This window comes from Rattus norvegicus, chromosome 5 (genome assembly GCF_021556685.1).
Source record: "Rattus norvegicus strain SHRSP/BbbUtx chromosome 5, alternate assembly SHRSP_T2T, whole genome shotgun sequence".
Lineage (NCBI taxonomy): Eukaryota > Metazoa > Chordata > Mammalia > Rodentia > Muridae > Rattus > Rattus norvegicus.
Genome location: NC_141538.1, coordinates 29,352,240 through 29,372,222, shown reverse-complemented (window position 1 = coordinate 29,372,222; position 19,983 = coordinate 29,352,240). Strand labels below are relative to the sequence as shown.

The 19,983-nt window shown below is 45.6% G+C and overlaps 1 protein-coding gene across 2 annotated transcripts; it reads left to right on the top strand.

Annotated features, from left to right (window-relative positions):
- The first annotated feature begins 1,234 nt into the window (after nt 1–1,234).
- On the top strand, nt 1,235–16,547 carry Plekhf2 (pleckstrin homology and FYVE domain containing 2). 2 transcript variants are annotated; one of them, NM_001108655.1, is given in 2 exon segments: nt 1,235–1,466; nt 13,928–16,546. In NM_001108655.1, a coding segment is annotated over 1 exon segment (750 nt). In that variant the 5' UTR covers nt 1,235–1,466; nt 13,928–13,941; the 3' UTR covers nt 14,692–16,546.
- Nucleotides 16,548–19,983: the final 3,436 nt, after the last annotated feature.

Here is a 19,983-nt window from a genome sequence, read left to right as displayed (position 1 = left end):
CTCCTTGAGGCACTCTTATTATCCCAGTTTTACACACGAAAGAACTAAGGGTAACTACCCCAAGGAAACGGGTATCGTAGTTGGTGGCAAAGCCGAGACTTTGAGTTGTAGGCGGTCTGGTTGCATCTTTGTACTTAAAGCTAAATAAGTGTCTTGGTAGGGAGGGCAATGTTTGTTACACAGACACCGAAATAGGGAAGGATGGGAAGAACTTAAAAAATTCCAGGCACAAGAGCAAGAGGAAAACCAACAGGATCACCTCCCCCCTTCATTTGTGGATAGAATAGGTCGGTGGACCCACTAATTCAACAACTGGCTCTCAACCTTAATGCTTTAATACAGCTCTTCGTATTGTGGTGATCCCCACCATAAAATTATTTGTGTTACTACTTCATAACTATAATTTTGCTGTTATGAATCACAATGTAAATATCTGTTCTCCGACGGCCTTAGGCGAACCCCTGTGATCCACAGGTTTAGAACTGCTCAACAAGAGGTTAAAAAAAAAAATCCCTGAAATAATAAAGTTTACTCTAACTCAATTTCTACCCCTCCCCTGTTTAAATGGTGTGCTTTGGCCACCCCACTCGCCTAGATACCTGTGCTAGCTCTCCGCAGCGCCTAGTAAACGCTCATCTAACCCAGCGGTTATCTTAGCACGGAGTCCTAGGTACGCGAAGCAGTTGGCTGAGGCCCAGGCGCCAGGGAAGTTTTGAGAAGAGCAGAGCTCTTAGGCATGAGGTTATAGAGAAGCCTGCGGGACAAGAGTGCGGTGGGCGCAGACCCCTGGCTCGGGAGAAGCGACAGCAGGTGCTCCGCGCAAGGCCGAGCCGGGCGGGGCTGGCAGACGCGTTTGGGTGGCGAGATGCAAAGCCTTTCCTGTTCCTTAGGGAGGCGTGGAGGCAGCTTCCGCCCATTCTTCCAGAGAACTTCGCGGACTGCTTAAGAGCCCTTTCCGAAGGCTAGCCCGAGTCAGGAAAGTCAGGTCTGGCGACCCAGGATTGCCTCAGCCGGTTTCTGTGCGCGTCACCTCTGTGCAGAAGAGCGCGTTCCCCAACCCGGCCCCGGGGAGGCCCCCCCAGTGGGTGTGGCCTCCGCTGAAGACCCCGCCCCTCGTGCGGTCGCGTGGGGATGGAGGGGCAGGGCAAGGCGATGGGCGGGGCGAGGGAACCGGGAAGAAAGGGCAGGGCCGGTGTGCTCGTGCCCGTGTTTGGCGCTTGGGCGGGGGCGCGCCAGTGCGCGCGCAGGAGGGAAGCCAGCCCGGACGGCCGTTGTCGGGTTCGACTGGAGGGGCGGTGAAGTCACCTGCGAGCGGTGCACCCGCCGCGTCCGAATCGCGCCGGCCTCGCGGGGCCCCACGCACCCTGCGAGGCTGGGGCCGAGGAGCAGGCAGAGTCCGCGCCCCGAGTCGGCGACGAGGAGGAGGAGGAGTCGCACCCTTGGCGCCGCCGCCCGCACCCGGGCGGGTAGGTACCATGGAGGTCGGGACGCACCGGGCGGCGGCGGGCTGGGGAGGGAGAAGCGAAACTTTGCGGGCGCCTGTCCCCGCGGGCCCGGGCCAGCCGTGGCGCGGGGAGGTGTTGGCCCGGGCGGCGGCGGCCGACGCCATGTTGGGGTCTGTGGGAAACGGGGCGCTCGGGCGGCTCCCCTCCGGGCAGGCGCTCGGGCTGGAACCGCCTCCGTCCCGCCGCGGCGGTCCGCGGGACGCCGCCCCGAGGGCCGGGACCGGGAACGGCGACTGGGGACTTGGACCTCGCGTCGTCCCTCGAAGTTGTGGGGCGCCAGGACTCAGGTCTCCAGATCGTGCGGTCTGAAAACTTGGCAGGGTCTGGGCGTCAGGGGCACGCTGTGTCCCAGCGGTGTTTTTTATACGACTTTATACGAAAATGGCACCACACAAGTTGGCTCTGATAGGGAGCAGTGGCTTACACGCTATTTGGAGTTTTTTTTTTTTTAAGTTTTATGATCTTTTGACGAGTTTTTTTTTTTTAATGTTATTAAAGGCCGAGAGCTGGTTCCCTAAGTACTGGAGTAGCCTTGTATACTCCTAGAGTATTAAAGCAGCACGTTGTGTGAGTGTGCAGTGGAAATGAATAGAATTCAGGTTACATACACCTAAGCCGTAATTCAGACTCCCAAGTGCATTAAATTGGTAAATGCCTTCTTTGTTATGCTTTAGTACGTTGCCTAAGAGACTCGTTAAAGAAACATTAGAGTTGAAGGTTCAGTTGAAACGTTAAGGCACGTGTTGTCTTAAGACTAAAGTGAAATAGCCTAGTGTTGGCTCGTGCCCATATTGCGGAAACATCGCTGCGAGTTCTAGACCAGCCTTGGCTACTGCGTGAGCCTGATAGAAACAAGCCCTCCAAACCAGCCAACCACAACAAACAGAATAGGGTGCAGTGATCGATCTTGACATTTCAATTTTTTTCTTCTTTTTCCTTTTGGTTCCTTAAAAGTGCATGAGTTTTGAGCCCTTATCTGTTTACCCTGGTAGCTTAAGGGACGGGAGGGCTCAGGTTAATTTAGAATTAACAAAGGCTATTTTTAATCACCGTGGGTCGTGATAGCATTGGGAGGTGAATGGTATTAAGATGCTTATTTGGAAAGCTCCTTATAATCACGTCCCTCCGCCCCCCAAACGAAACTGGTGTACAGCATGAAGTAGCCTAGTAAATAAATACCCTTAAAAAAATAAAGACGGCTTTAAAATTTTGTTAAATGGGCGGAAAAGGCTCTTAACAATGCAAAAGCAGTAAACAGGCCATAGAGGCTTCCCTTATTTTACGCTTTAATTTTTTAAAATCACTCATCTGCATGGAGAAAGGGGAGGCGCTCGGCCCCAGACCTCACATGGAGAGGTCAGAAGACAAATTCCCTGAGTTTCTTCTCTCCACCATGTGAGTGTGGGGATGGTTGTCAGACCTGGGGGCCAGCTGCTATCATTATTTTCTGAGCCGCCTTTCTGACCCCTCTACTTTTAATTATATCTCTTTATTGTGTGTGTGCAAACGTGGACATTTGTGTGGTCACATGGTTCAACTGCGGAGGTCAAAGAGCTAAGGTGGGAGTTGCTTCTCTCTTTCCACCTTCTGCCCCTGAGGATAGAACTGAGGCTGTCAGGCCTGGCCTCGCCTCAGTGCCGTAACCCTCGGAGCCGTCTCCCTGCCCCTCTTCTTAGTCTTTAGTAGGTAAAAGTGCTTTCGTAGGTGTGTTGGTCAGCTTTCTTAGGCTTTTCTTTTCTTTTCTTCTCTTTTCTTTTCTTTTTTTCAGAGCTGGGGACCGAACCCAGGGTCTTGTGCTTGTTTGGCAAGCACTCTACCACTGAGCTAAATCCCCAACCCCAGCTTTCTTAGTTTTTTAAAAAAATTTTTTTCCTTTGAATTTTGCTCCCTATCAGGTCAGTTCCATTTCCTATATATTTATTTTTTGGACCAAAAAATTATTTATCAGAAAGAAGTTACTTGCCTGATACTGCAGATCTTAGCAGTCAAGCTGATGACTCTGTAGGCCTCTGTCTCTAGAGCAGAACATAGCACATCCCTATGTGGGCATTCTCTGCCTACCTTGTTCCTTCTTTTTTTTTTTTTTTCGGAGCTGGGGACCGAACCCAGGGCCTTGTGCTTGCTAGGCAAGCGCTCTACCACTGAGCTAAATCCCCAACCCTTGTTCCTTCTTTTTATCACTTATCCTTCTCATTCAGGTTTCACTGTAACCTGCTGCTAACAGGCCCTAGTGCAAGGGTACGATGCTGAATTTCTTCTTCTTCAACCCTTTCGGAGGAACGCGGGGGTGTGAGTGGAGCGTGCCTGTCAGCACACTGAGGCCGAATTGCTGAGAGTGTGATTGAGATTCATAGTGAGACCATGTCTCAAAACCAACCAAAACCAGAGCAACCCTTAGACCTGTCTTCTTTGAAGCTTTCCGCCCACTGTGCAGTCATGCTTCCTCTTTCTCAGCAGGAATCTGTTCTCTTCCCCCTCGGTGTCCTAGAAGCACTGTATAGGTCTATAATGGCCTGCCCTAGACAGCAGGCATCGGGTGGGGTCCCGTTTGCTTGTTCTTCAGCAAGCTAGGGCGGAGCAGATGCTCAGGTGAGGTCTGAATGTTTTCACTGGAAATAGTCTTCATGAGCTCTGGATAGTTACGCGGCTCTGTAGTCTGCCCTATGTACCACGGACTCTGTTCAGTCGGTGGATGAGGTGCTTGAACTTTCTTTTTAGACATAATTAACTTTGGTGACTGAATTTTGGCATGGGCACACAGACTTGAATATTTATGAAATTTCCAGCAGACAGTGGACTGATGGGTAATTGTGATGGAGAAGCTGTGGATGGACAAAAGGATGAACAAAAATCAGTTTAAAATGTGGTTGAGGACTGGAGAGATGGCTCAGTGGTTAAGAGCACTGACTGCTCTTCCAGAGGTCCTGAGTTCAAATCCCAGCAACCACATGGTAGCTCACAACCATCTGTAATGAGATCAGATGCCCTCTTCTGGTGTGTTTGAAGACAGCTACAGTGTACTTATATATGATAAATAAATAAATCTAAAAAAAAATGTGATTGAAGTTTGCCCTTGATGGAATATTAGTGCCTGGAAAAGGAGAAGGTTATGTTTGTTTATAGGCGTTTAATTAAACAGTTTTGGTTGTGGTTTTGTCATAATAGTCTTAGAATTTCCTTTAAGAGCTCAGTGAGAAGCTATTTGAGAACCTGATTTTCTATTGATGTTGATCTTTTGAGACACAGCTTTACATGTAAGCTATTTGCTTAGATAGCACTCCTCAGACCAGTAGATAAATAAGAATTCTTCTCTCTCTGTCTCTCTGTCTCTGTCTCTATCTCTCTCTCCCCCTACCTCCCTCCCTGCCCCCAACAAGGTTTCTCTGTGTAGTCCTGGCCCTCCTGTGACTAGCTCTGTAGACCAGGCTGGTCTCTAACTCAGATCTATCTACTTGTCCCTGACTCCTGAGTGCTGGGATTAAAGGCCTGTGTCACCATACCTAGCTATGCTCTTGCTTTTCTAGGTTAAGGTGTTGGTCACTTTGTAAGGCCGAAAATTTTGGGTTCATTTCATGTCCTCACTTAAGTCTTTCTCAGTCTGTTTACTGGGGCAGGGTTTCATGTAGCCTAGGCTAGCCTCCAATATAAATGTGGCTAAGGATAACCATAGGCCCCCAATCTTGTCTCTAATAGACCTTCCCCACTGGACCTAGTACATTTTTTTGTTGTTGTTGTTGGTGCTGTTTTCCTCAGTGATCTTTTCAGGGTGATCTTGAATTCTCCGTTTTAGGCTTCTGCTTCCTCAGTGGTGGAGTCACAGGTGTGTGCCGTTCTAGGTCCCATAGTCAATCTGTGAAGCACAAAGTGGTGTGTACAGTTGAAGAGAACCTGAAAAGAGAATAGTGGGCATTAATAATTGTTATGAGCACACTAGAAAAGCAACGTGAATGCAAGAAAGACTGAACCAGTCACCTGAGTCCTGGCATTTCCTGCTTGTTAGCTACATTCCTGAACAAAATTCTTCATTCTCTGAGCTCCACTGGAGTCCTTCGTAAAAAGATGTCTGTGAAAGTGCCTGGCACACGGTAGTATCCTCTCGCTGATTTTCTACTTAGCAGCCAACATCTCATGGATGACAACTGAGTCTACCTCTGTTCTGGGATCCTGTTCATGCTGGCATTTCTAGTATTGTGGATCAAGTGTTGTCTTGTGGGTTCTCTGAAGGACGTCAGGATAAATGAGCCGACCAGTTCCTCCTTTCTGCAGCACCTAACACACATAGGTCTTGCCTTAGACTTCCCCGGCACCTCGCCTCCCTTTTCATGTGTATTCAGTCAGTTCCTGACTGTTGTATGTGTCTACTGCTCTTCAGCCCCTCCCCTTTTCATTCCTAGTCTCCATGGTTCTTTATTACCCGTGTGAAAATGATTTTGTTGTCGTGTCTTAGTCACATAGGACACTGGTTTAACTGTGATGATGTATTCAAGCGTGTGTATGATGGACGTTGATTACATTCACTTGGAGACTGCTGTAATACTCTTGCTTTCTTGGCTTCCAATCTGTCTTCACATTCTCTTCAGTTCATCCTGTGTACTGTTCCCTATTTAAAAAACCCTTTAGTTCCCATTGCCTGTATATTCAAATCTAAATTCTTCAATCTTAAATTCTCTGATTGTGTCTGTTTTTAAACTTCATTTTTAATTATGTGTATTTGTGTTTGTGTAGATGTGTACACCGGAGAGCAGGTGAGGAGGAGGGGTGCTGGGTTTCCTGGAGCGGGAGTTGTAGGTGATTGAGAAACACCTAAGATCCGTGCTTAGGACTAAACTTGGGCCCTCTCCCGGAGCAGGTTGCTTGTAGCCCAGAAGGCCTCTCTGTGCACTGTATAGCTGTAGATAAGCCTGGATTGAGTGATCCTTCTGCCTCCATTTTCCCAAATGCTGGGGCTCTAGGCATGTGCCACCGTACCCAGCGTCAGTCCATGCTCTCTTTCGCAGCTCATCACCTACTTAGTTTACCAAGATTAATATTCTTGCAGTAGCAAGGTGATTAAGAGGCGAGAGCTAGTCTAGTGCTGTTAGACCCTAACGATCGATACTGCTGTTCCTAGAACCTGGTGGTGTTCTCTAATCTGCACTTGTATTCCCTGACAAACGCACATCTGTGCACTCTTGAGTACACACACACACACACACACACACACACACACTATTATTTTAAATTAGTATTCCACTACTACACTTCCTGCTTGCTTGCTTCCCTTCTCTAAGCCTGGGCTTAAGTGTCTCTTCTCCTGGTGTAGACATAGGTGCCATCATCTAATTCCCGAATTGGTTTAACCTACTGTTTTAAATAAGAATTTTAATATTTTGGAATTATACTTATATCCTTCCTTTTTCTCCTTTACACCACCCTTGTTCTCAAGTTTGTAGCCTCTTTTTCTTTGTTACTTCCTTCCTTCCATCCATCCATCTGCTTCTGAATACATGATATACTGCTCAGCCTTTGCAGTTTTACCTGTGTGAGTGTGATCGCGGGCTGACTTCTTGGTATTGGGTAACTGAGGAGGTGGTTCTGACCTGGGAAGGAACGTTTTCCAGCTTCCAGCATTCTTGTTCCTGTAGTTCTTTGAGTAGAGCTGACACCGCCAGAGCCTTCCCTTCCACCTTAGCATGTCCGCTGCTGACGTCATTGTTCAAGGTCTGTTCATGAAGCCACGTTGATGAGAATATGTATCTTCTCTGACATTTCTGGGAGACACAATCTCACAGGAAACCTATGGCTCTTACAGTCCTTCTGTCCTTCTGTCCTTTGTTCTGCAATCACCCATAAATAGTCTGAGATGTAGGAATTGTCTTATGGATGTGACCCTTGGGTCGGGTACTGTACTGTGATGTCTTGTTTGGTTGTGGATTGCTCTAATGGTCTCAATCTGTTGCAAAGACTCGTTTCTTTAATGAGGGGTGAGAAGTACACTTACCAGTGGGTATAGGAATAAAGATTTAAAATGTACTCAGGGGTCAAGCTGGTTCAGTTTATAAAGTGACAATAACAAAACTCCGACACTAGCCATGAGAAGCCATGTTTTGAATTGTTGGTCAGAGTTGAAGAGACTCCCAAAACATTACAGGCTCTACTGCCCTTGGTTGCCTCCCTGAGGTAAAAGTCCATATTGCTGATGACGCCATGCACTTTTTTGACACAGAACACAGAGGGAGCTGAGCTGGATCTGACCTGAAGGCCTCCTTCATTAGGACTAGGCTGGTACCAGAAGGCACTATACAAGCTTCTAAGAGAAGGAGCAGCCAACAGTCCTACCTAGTAGTTATGCCTCTGGACATAGCAACCAGTGTGGCACAATAATCATAAGGGTGCACTAGTGGCATGCATGCCCTCCTGGTAGCCAGCACTCTCCAGTGGGACCTCAGGCCTACTTAGCTGGAGAGAAAATATGCCTGGGACAGGAAACATATCCCCAGCTGGTGAAGTAATGGGTCTTGGAGGAGAACCTACTTCTTTTGTTTCAAGATTTGGGCCTAGATATCTACATGATCAGAATTATCACTGCTCAGCTCTTAGCCCTGAGACTGGTTTTGTGTGTTGTCTGGTGTTTTTGTGTGTTTGCTGGTTCTTCGCTTCTCTGCTATTAGACTTTGAGTGCAGAGGTTTTAGTCTTCATTTTCTATCTAGTACATTGAAGTAGCAGATCCCTTTCTTACTGGCTTTTTTGGGGGTTGGGGGTGGGGGTTGTTTTTAAGATAGGATCTTAAATATACAGCCCTGGCTGGCCTGGAAATTGATTTGTAGACCAGGCTGGCCTTGAACTCACTGGAATCTACCTGTATCTGACTCTTGAATGCTTGGGTTTAAGGTGTGCCATTTTTCCCTTTGCAATTATTTTCGTCATGCTCTTTCCCATAGACACACCTGCATTGTATGCACGTGTGAGGTCACCGCAAAGCTTTTTAGTTATGAGTGTCTTGTTTACTAGAGGTTTGCGCAGTGCCAAATGGCTAGTGGCTGATTCACCGCTTGGAGCCCATTGACAGTTTTCTCTGGCTTTCTTGCTTCCACCTTACTTAAATTTATACCCCCCCATCCCCGCCCCTCCCATGCTCAGTGCGCGTTGTGCTTCTGGCCTACATCTCCAACTGCAGGTTAGTTTTGGCTTTACTCTTACACAGCGTTAGTCATAGTGCCTCACCTCCAACTCCAGCCCTAAGACCCATGTGGCCCAGATTGACCTGGAACTTAAAACTCTCTTCTGCTGCTTTTAGCCTTCTAGATGGTAGACTGTAGGCCCGTTAGACCCCGTCAAAAGCATTGTCTTTCATTGTTTGCAAGGTTATTTTAGGGAGGACTAGATGAAATCAGGCTAGCCCTGAGGTTGAAGAAGGAAGTCTTGGGAACTGAGGTGGTGTGGTCAGACACCTTGTCCTCTTGTCTTTAACTTCAGTAACTCCCCCACCTCCACTGCAACTTTGTGCAGGTAGCTGAACAAAACGAAAAGAACAACTTTTGACTCCAGGGTTTTCTGTCTTTACTTAATGGGTTTTGTTTTCATTTTGTTTGTTTTGTGTTTCTCTTTCCTATTGAAATTTCACTTGTTCTTTCAGATGGTAAGATGGTAAGTTGTGTGTGCCTCGTGCTTTCTCACTTCCTGCTTCCTGCTTTGTTGATTGATTATTACAATACTCCGCCATTTGTGCGTACATTAAAGTTGAATGTAAGCCTCCTCTGCCTGTGCATGTTCAGTCTTCTTTCCGACCAAATATACAGTGAACACTTTACAAGTGTGTGAATCATACTAAGCGTTGGCTGTGCCGAGGAGGCTGGGGTGGCTCAGCCAGCTCTGGGGTCGCTCAGTGCCCTCAGAGTTGGCAGCACCGTGCTGCTGTTCTTGTCACTTTCATCTGAATTCTGTCGAAATGAAATACACTTGTATTGACAAAATAGCCGGGCTTTTTGGAAAAAGGAACTCATAGGTTATTGTGACATTGAGGGTTTCTTTTTCTTAAATAGGAACGTCCATGCTGAATGTTTAGAATTCATAATTAGATGTGGTTGGATTACATTTGCTTGTCAGTCTGAAATCTGTGGATCCAGTGAAGCGCTTGATGAGTGGGGCAAAGTTCCCATTTTTTTTTTTTGTTTTTCGTTTTTTGTTTTGAAGATTAGCAGGCTTTTAAGATGTAGTTGGTAGGGGTTGGGGATTTAGCTCAGTAGTAGAGTGCTTGCCTAGCAAGCGCAAGGCCCTGGGTTCAATCCCCAGCTCCAAAAAAAAAAAAAAAAAAAAGATGTAGTTGGTTTTCAGCAAACTCCAGATTGAGAGACTGCTGTTACTTGTAACTGCTAATCATATTCAGCTCTGTGTGTCCTGGCAGGCACAGTGCAGCAAGTTTGTGGGTGCTGTTGGGAATACATAATTGTAGGAAATACTGTTTTTGTTTTCAGGAACTCCCAAATCTATTTGGAATAACATGTATCCAAATGTTACTGAAACCCTGTGTTTTAAGTGGTGTGGAGAGTGAAGGTGAAGCTGTGTCTGGGTGCCGGGCCTTGGTCTGAGTCCTTCCTCAGGGACCGGTGAGAGTTCAGCAGACAAAGACTAGAGAGATGGGGCAGGAGGCCCAGAGCCCATTGCTGCTGACAGTCTGGTTTGATGTTCAACAGAGACAACATGGAATGGTGGGAAAGAAAGCTTTGAGCACGGTTAAGGATTCAGTGACTTGCCTCTCTTGGCCTGGGGGTCTGATTTTTAAAGAGAGTTCCTGGACGTAAGAATGTTAATCTTGCTTTCTTTAGGACGACTAGCTGTTTGAGACTAAAGGGTTCTTGAGGAGCTTGAGGTCTGCATTCTACTCTCCTGAACAGACTTTAAAAACAAGCAGCTCGGTGCGCTTGTTCTGTGTTTCTGGTCTAGTGTGACTCTGTCCTGTGCAGCATTACTTCTTAGCCTGTTTGAGACCACTTTTATCACACTGAGACCTAGTCAGAACCTTGCTTTTTAGTACTTTGGGAATCCTTTGCATGTCTTACTCTGGGGCAAACCTCTGTCCTTTCTGACTCCTGCTCAGCCTCGGGGTTATGTTAGTGGCAGGGATGTGAAGGTTTTTAATATTTTCTCTAGTGGATGAGCGACAAAGTAAACGATGCTATGCAGTGTTTTTGGAGGCACTGTTGGCAATGTCAGATTTTTAGGAACTTCCCAGTCTGTTTGGGATAAGCATATATCGAAATTTGAGCCTATGGGTGAAATAAAGCCCTCCTGGAAATGTTAATTTTTTTCTTTTTTTTTTTTTCCCCTTTGGTCAGTGGCCTTTCCTAGAGATCCATTATTAAAGGTCTACATCAGCAATCTAGTTCTTCAAGTAGCAGGGAGTACAGAAGAGACCACGCATCTCCATCAGCCCATTAAACATAGCAAGCTGTGACATCATAGAAAAGTCGTTTAACTTACAGCATTCTAAGTGTATGAATGTTTTACCTGCATGGATTTGTGTGCACCACAAGGATGCCCGGTATCTGTTGAGGCCAGACACCCTGGGTCTGGAGTCACACATAGTTACAAGCTGCTGAATGGGAGCTCGGAATTGGACCCCAATCCTCAACAAGGACACATGCTTTTAACTCCTGCTCCACCTCCCCAGCCTGCTTGACTGGACATTCAGTCCTCCTCACTCAGCTTCCTGAATGAGTTAGGAAGGATACTAAATGTATATTACTCTACATGCCTTTTTTTAAACAGCCATTTTATGACTTGATTTATATTTACTTATTGATTTGGCAGAATGAATTATTTTCACCTAACACCATCATTATTATCATTGGTTTTCGAGACAGGCTGGCTGTCCTGGAATTCACTCTGTAGACCTTGTTGGCGTCAAACTCAGAGAGATTCACCTGCCTCTGCCTCCTGGGCGCTGGGATTAAAGGCGTGCACTCCCACTCCCCATCTTCATTTACCCAACATTATTACATGAAAGAGTAAAGGGAATATGTCTAGTAGGCATTGGTCGTGTGTGGGTTTTTTCCCCTTTCATGATTGAGGTTGTGAAATAACTCACCTTTATAGTAATAGGAAGATCTGGATCCTAGGAGAGATTTTTAAGTTAATGTTGTTTCTCTATAATATGATTCAAATCTTGAAGTTTCATTTTCTCTCAGCTAGTAAAATATAGCACTGATAAGTTTGAACATAAATACAGACTTTTGTTCCGTTTTCTTACCTGCAGTCAGCCTATCCCTTTACAGTGCATGTTAGCAGTGATTTTCTACCAGGGAGAACTCTTAGTGACAGGCCAGGGAAGCCTAGACTCTTCCTGTTGATTGGAAAAGCAAATTCACCAAATTTAGTTTGCTCAAGTATCGAGTACTTCTTTGTTTTAGTATCCCAGTCCTTTACTTAGACCTTTCTTCAGTAATCTGCTGTGCTGGTTATTAGACTGTGTGGTTGTGAAAAGAAGGCAGGCGTTTAGAGCGTCTTTTTGGCTGCATGGACTGAGGGAGTCGTGGGGCTGGCTGCATTCTAGGCAGTGTTCTGCCTTGCTGTGTGGTTTGTTCCAGCAGGTGCTGGAGACTGAAGCAGGGCTCCACCGCTGAGCTCGGTGCAGGCTGCACTGTTTGTTTCCGAGGTCACTTCCCAGGGTTCACAGCCTTGTCCCCTGTTTTCTCTAACACTCAGTTCACAGGAGCTCACTTTAAAGTATTGATCCGGAGACGCAGTAGTCAGCTGTGGGGTTGACGCAGTAGTTTGCAGGCTCTGACTTGGTGGTAGAACTTGGTGTAAATGGGAATCCAGCCGGCCCACTGTTTATGTAGGGTCAGTGTTTAAAGGCAGAAAGTACCTTGACTGAGATGGCTGCTGCTGCTGCTGCTGCTGCTGCTTCTTTTGTAAACCAGACCTTTTGGCTCATAGTTTATTGGGGTTTTTTTCCCCTTCTGTAGCCCATCGGATTTGAATATTGGTCTTTAGTAATGTCAGAAGCCGTAAGTATGAGTAAAAAATAAAGTAAATTCTGCCAGGCATAGTCCACATGTCTTTAACTTCAGGCAGAGGTCTCCGAGCTCCACACCAGCCAGGTCTGCACAGTGAAACCTGTCTAGGAAGGAAGGAAGGAAGGTCAGACATGAGTCTGTGAGGATGAGATTAGACGTTCTCATTGTCTGCAGGAAGAACAATGGTCTTGACAGGTGGATCTGCTCTCCATTGTAAATAGATAGGAGGATCCTTTGTCGTCTAGGTCTGCTTCTTCCCCCAGTATCACATTTTAACAGATGGGAAGCGTATCCTATCCCACTGAGTGTGTTTAAGACATGCATGGACAGTGTAAATGAGGTTCTTGTCAGAATAGGACGGTTTTTCTTCCTAGTCCTTTAGAGTCTGGAATTCGTTCCCAAGATCATGTTAAAGATGGCAATTAGATGATCTCTTTTAGGCTTCACTGCAGCCAGTGGTGGGCATGGATTTCAGTCCTTTGGTAAAGAAGTGGGACAAACATGGAGGATGGTTTTTTGTTGCCATTAGGTGTGTTAGAGGAGAGATGCTAACTATGATTTGAAGGGTGATTAAGAGGTAGCTGGAGTTATAAGTTGTAAGGAAAACAGTGAAATCCACTTACACAGAGTAGTGTTTGCTTCAAATGCTGTGTTTTAGGCAAGGAATGACTTAGGTTGAGGTGAAGAGAAGTCCAGTAATAGCTGGATGCGGTGACAAATGCCTATTGTTCTGGTACTCAGGAGTCTGAGGTAGGGCATGGCAAGTCAGGACCAGCTTGGGCTGAATAGTATAAGAGCCAATCTCAAAAACAAAACAGTTAAAACCAAAAGCCAACCTTACACATGATGCTAACGGTTACAGATTTTAAAGATCCAGGGAATCACTTCAAGTGACAGCAGGAACAACCAAGCATTTTAGAGATGGCTGCCTACACATTGACTCAGGAGGTGAGGCTGGCAGCAGTTGGGAGAGCATTGGGGGAATCCAGGTGAGGACATTAGGGCCGAGGCTCCGGAGTTATGGGCGGCTTCTTGGGAAAGCTGGAGTTGTGGGTTTTAAGTGTTCTTTGGATTCTGTTCTCCAGAATCCCGCTGAGGTTCAGTTTCATGGAGCCAGGTTATCTTGTGGAATTAACTTGTTTTTGATTGTCCCGTTGTTTTACTTGTGCAGGGTATAAATGACCCACACTGTGATCTCACTTGAAGTAGAGGCAGGAGGACTGTGTTCTAGGCCTACCGGGGCTGCCCGGGAAGACTCAGCAGGTTTTACGCACAGTTTAGCATGTTAGTGATTATTTTAGAAGGAAAGAAAACAAGATTACTTGCCTTTGGAAAAATCAGTGCCTTGGTAGATGACATTTTGTTAATCCCTTATAGGAATGTATACTTTGCGTGTGCTGATTTCTTTTCTTTTTCCCCTAAAGGTTATTAGCAAAAGATGGTGGATCGCCTGGCGAACAGTGAAGCAAACACCAGACGCATAAGTATTGTGGAGAGCTGTTTCGGGGCAGCCGGTCAGCCCTTGACCATCCCTGGGCGGGTGCTTATTGGAGAAGGAGTATTGACTAAGCTGTGCAGAAAGAAGCCGAAAGCAAGGCAGTTTTTCTTATTTAATGATATTCTTGTATACGGCAATATTGTTATCCAGAAGAAAAAATACAACAAACAACACATTATTCCCTTGGAAAATGTCACCATTGATTCTATCAAAGATGAAGGGGAATTACGGAATGGATGGCTTATTAAGACACCGACTAAGTCGTTTGCAGTTTATGCTGCCACTGCCACGGAGAAGTCAGAGTGGATGAACCACATAAATAAGTGTGTCAGTGATTTACTCTCCAAAAGTGGGAAGACGCCTAGCAACGAGCACGCTGCTGTCTGGGTTCCCGACTCGGAGGCCACCGTGTGCATGCGCTGTCAGAAAGCAAAGTTCACACCAGTGAATCGGCGGCACCATTGCCGCAAATGTGGCTTTGTTGTTTGTGGTCCCTGCTCTGAAAAGAGATTTCTCCTTCCCAGCCAGTCTTCTAAGCCTGTGCGGATTTGTGACTTCTGCTATGACCTGCTTTCCACGGGGGACATGGCCGCGTGTCAGCCGACTAGATCAGACTCTTACAGTCAGTCGTTGAAGTCTCCTTTAAATGACGCATCTGATGACGACGATGACGATGATAGCAGTGACTGAGGACATGCTGTGAAGTATTTAATTGACTGTCTGAGAATCAGCTTTGGGGGAAGTGTAAAACTCCTGGCTCCCTCAGTTTTGCTCTCGCCATGACTGCCCGAGAAGGTCTTACTTACTCTCTGTGCCTGTATCCTGTAGAAAGCATCCGATAGGGGCTTGGCTTTCTACTCCTTATTTCTAGATGATTTTCTTGTAAGTTGGAAAGATGTTTATTTAACAGATCTTGTATCACATTTCCCCCTGATTTGGAAAAACTAAAAGCACAGAATGGTGGGAACCTCGACATCTGTGGCTTTTCCCCAAGCATTCTATGTAATGGTTAAGACACCAGTGACACAACATGGGTTGGAAATTCCTCATTACTTCTCTTTTCTCAATACCGAGTGGTGCCTTACTGTGGCAGCATTGTCACTGAAATCAACGTACACCCTACCTTCTTACTTCTTTGATGGATTTAAACACACTGGTGCTCTTACAGGTGGAAAATGAATGTTTGATCAATGTAGGTGAGAATATTTATTTGACAGCTACCAGGAACTAAATTTTGAGGTATCTCCTTATATAAATACATATTTTTCATAAAATAGTTGCAATTATATTTTTATGTCTTTTAGGCACCAAATGATAATGGTCACTTGTATGCTTAAAGCTAGCCAGATGCCACTCTTTGGAATTTGATTTGAAATTCATCACTAGTTAGAAGTGGCGTATTCCACTGGCTTTCACTTTCCTAAGATATTTTTACATAGAACTATTTGCTTTACATTATTTCCTAAAGGAAAAATCTGAGGAAACCCCTATTTTTCCCACACAGGGTTTCTCTGTGTAGCTTTGCTTGTCCTGGAACTCGATGTTGACCAGGCTGGCCTTGAATTCTCAGAAATCATCTGCCTTTGCCTCCCCAGGCACCACTACCACCTGGCAAAAATGAAAAGTTTTTAGAAAATTCTCACAGTAGAACATGGAATCATACAGATCTGGAAGAGATCAGAGTTTGACTAGATTTCCTGTCTGCAAGCATTGTCAATTTTTTTGTGTGAAATTATCTTGATTTACAGGTGGTGTTGTATTTTACAGAGTTTATGAAGCCCCAAACAATTTTTATTTTTGTAAAACAATTGTATGTTTAATCTGTTTCTGAAATCATTTCACGGTATATGGAGATAGAGTAGCAGTTGATATTTCTAGATTGCAGCATCGATGAGGTTGCTTTGAGAACTGGTAGTTGCTCTCTTTATGTTTGGAGACGGCTGTTGGGCTGTGGGCCTGCTCTCTGCACAGCGCTCTCTGCACAGCACTGGCCATGCTGTGCACATTCTGGCCATTGGCGTGCTGCAGTAACTAGGTTTTCAAATGTGGGAAACCAGCAGGCAGAAAGGTTTTTGTTTTTGTTTTTGTTTTGTTTTTTCCAGAGTTCTTTTCAAACTCCACCCCCTTTTCAAAATTTAAAACATAATTCTGCAGATGCCCTGGAGTTTGATTCAGTACCGTGTGAATGGAAGAGTCATTGTTACTTCGCCGTGTGGTTACAGTACTAATCTTACTTTTCTGTTCAGATCTGAAAGTGTGTGGCTGTATGGGTCTGTCTCCCTGCAGGAAATGAGGAAAGCACAGTAGAGCATGGCCTGGGGGCTCCGTTCCTGCTTTTTGTCTTGGTTGGTTTTACTGTCAAATGGAATTTTGTTTCAGAGCAGCACATATGTGTAGTCAGTAAGCGTGTTTGAAAGGACCATAAAAATCAGAGAAATGCTGGTGGAAACTTGCAAATTCAGGAACCAAGGGGAAATGTCCTGAGATAACATTTGCATTGTTGACCTTTGTTGATTGTTTTTACAGTAAAAATATTTTGCAGCTTATTTCCTGTGTTTTTATACTGTAACTAGAAGATGTTCTTCCTTTTCTCACTGAGATATTATGCGTAGTCCCACCTTCTTATTATTAGCTGTGGATGCCCAGCATGTAGGCACTGATGGGGAGTTGGGGTTTTTGATGATAGGGTCTCATTTAGACCAATCTGGCCTCAAATTCACTATGTACCAATAAAGTACGAAGCTGAGAATTCCCTTGAGCTGATCCTCCTGCCTCCGTGTCCTGAGTACTAGATTAGCAGGCTGGGCTGACACCTTGTTTACTGAGCACTGGGTCTGGAAGTGAGGTCTTCTAGGTAAGCACCCCACCAGCTGAGCCACACTCCAGCCCTGTCCTCTCCAGGACAGGCTAATGCGGGATTGGCAGAATCGCTTCCCAGATCTTTTTTTTTTTTCTTTTTTTGATTTGGAAACCCCTATTTATTGATCCTCAAACCCAATTCAAAGCTATGCACAAGGTGTCCAGGCCTTTGACCTCGAGGCCACGGCTGCACTTGCCGAAGGCTTGCCTGCCTCTCCGCTCCATTCTGCTTGCTAAGACGCTTTCGACCTCCAAAGACTGCACGGGTGATCGTCATCAGATACGGGGAAACCAGGAAAAACCAAAGTTTCTCCGTAGGCGGAGGTGAGCCCCACAGCCAGTCCAATGCCAGATCCCGGTAACAGGGTTTTCTCTCTTACCGTTGGGTAGGATCCTAGGAGCCTTATTGCTCCATGAAATGACCATTCCTGTAACACTTGTGAGCAGCCACAATGTGGTAAAAATGGCCGGTTGGTGCAGCCACCCAAAGCAAGGTGTATGCTTAGGTGGCCTCTCCTAGATGCAGGCTCTGCAGACCGGGGTGTGTCGGTGAGCCGGCTGCTCTAGGCTGCCCCCTCTTGGTAACTCCTAACATCTTAGTTTCCGGAAGGTAGAACGACCAGGGAGATTGGGTGGCTCGCACTGCCCCCTTTGCTATCCAGTTTTATTAAGTAATCCACATTAAAATGGTAGTTGAAAAGCTTTGGTGATACAAGTTTATTGGGGGAAAAAAAAGAATTTACCACTTTACCAGGCGTTTGTGCGTGTGCCTGTGAGTTTGTTTGGAGAAAATATAATTGTGTGCCTTTGTTAACTTACCAATTTTATTTGAAACATTCTCCATTTTACCTACCTGCAATTAATCTGTTTTGAGATGTTCGGTTCAATGAGTCATAGTCATTAAAGCTGTCAACTATGTGACACTTTATCATGCCCTGCCCCTGAGGCACTCCATGATTACTGCTCGATCCCCTGGCCTTAGGCAACCACGGTCTGTCTGTTTTTGCCCTTTTGGGGGTTGAAGGGAACCCATTTAGTTTACTAATGATCTCATGGTTCATTTGTATAGCGTTAATGAACACTTAACATTCTTATTACCAAATAACTTTTTCAGTTACATGTGTGTGTGCGTGAGTGTGCACACACTCCTTCCACTCTCTTGGGTCAGGGTGTGTGTGTGTGTGCGCGCGCGTCTGGCTTGCTTGTGAGAGCCATTTGTATGTAAGTGTAAGGCTTGGAGAGAGTATTGTCACGTCTGGAGCTGGAGTTAACAGGCAATTGTAAGTTACCAGATAAGGACAATTGTCCCCGATTATCTGGAACCCAAGCAAGCAAGCACTCTTAGCTGCTCCCATCACCTTAGCCCTTCCTCCCTTCCCTTGTTTTCTAATTTACATTCCTACCCAGCATGCCAGAGTTCCCTTCCCCAGCACGTGCTGCTACTCATCTTGATAATAGCCATGTGAGCTCATCGTGGGTTTGTTCCCCAGTGATTAGTGACAACTGACCATCTTTTAAAAAAATAGACGTGTTAATGTGTTGGATGCCTTAAGAGAAATCTCTGTAGTTAAGTCCGTTCTAGTGACTGGGCAGAAAAGGCAAACTCAGTGCAGTTCTTAGTGAGACTGGCTTTGCTTCTGGCATGTTCTAGAAGATGGATGGTGTCTGTCTTCCGAGCCTACCCACCCCACATTCAAAAGTGTAATTTACCCACTGATCGGAAGAGAGGAAGCTCATGAAGTTCACCAGTGTTTTATTTGTCTGGAAATTTCTAATGAGTTTTCTGTTTCACTAGAAGACAGTTCCTAACCCTTTCTGGAGGCACCGAGGGGTGTCTTTTGTGAATCAGTAACTAGAGTCAATTAGAAAACACAGGAGGAAAGCCTGGTAACCAAGGCAAGATTAAGCAATTGTTTCCAAAATAACGACAGAAGAAAAAGGGATTAAGCTTCATCAGAATTAAATTTGTGCTTCAAACAATTCCATCAAAAATCCTGGAAAGACCTGGCCATGGTGGTACATTATGGCTGTAATCCTAGCACTTAGGAGTCTGAGGAACCAGGAGGGTCAGAAATTCCAGTCCAGCTCAGTCTTGCTAAATTAGCAAGACTTGTCTCAGAAAAGGGGAAATGTGAAAAAAACAAAACAATATTTGCAAATTGTGTGTTGGATCATAGGATACGTAGGAAAAAGATAACATTTATCACTAACACTGATGCTGTCTACACGTGATGTGGCTCCAGGACTCAGGAGGCTGGACACAGCCCTCATAGTCAGGATGTTGAGTGGGAAACCAGCCAAGATTCTTCTGTCCCAAAGATAAAACACTAAAATACCTAATTTTAAAATAGGTAAAGTATACCCAAGCTACCCCCTGAACTCGCTATGTAGCAGAAGGATGGAAGTTTGGTTTCCAGCATCGACTTCAGGCTAACTAGCCTGAGGGGACCCATTCCTCTATGCTGGCCCCCAAGGGCAGCCAAACACATGGCATACACTCACGCAGGCAGAAACATAAATCCTTTTTAGACGATATTTAAACTATTTGATCAGTGTGTTGACTAGTTTTATGTCAACTTGACAAAAGTTAAGAGTTGTTAGAGCTGAGGAAGTCTTTGAGAAATTGCCTCTAGAAGATAGGGCTGCAGGCAAACCTGGAAGGCATTTTCTTATTTAGTGGTTGATGGGGGAGGACCCAGCTCATGTTGTAGGTTTAAGCGGGCTAAACCGCTCTTTATGAGCAAGCCATTAAGCAGCATCTCTCCATGGCCTCTGACATAGTTCCTGCCTCTAGGTTCCTGCCCTGCTTAAGATTCTACTCTCACTGTTTTTGATGAGGAACTCTTCAATGGAACTGTGAGTGGAATAAACCCTTTCCTCCCCAATTGCTTTTGGTTTATGGGGCTTCATCACAACAATAGTAACCCTAAGTAAGACAGTCAATTTTCCCTGTGTAAACAGATCTTTCATCACCATCTCTGTCCTCTCAACTCTAACCGTACCCAGGAGTCTCCCTTGGTGCCTCATGAACCCTTCTTCAAACAGCTATTTCCTCCACACTCCTCTGCTCAGCCTCTCACAGGGTTGGTCCTCATTTTGCTCATCCACTAAGCTGCCCCTATC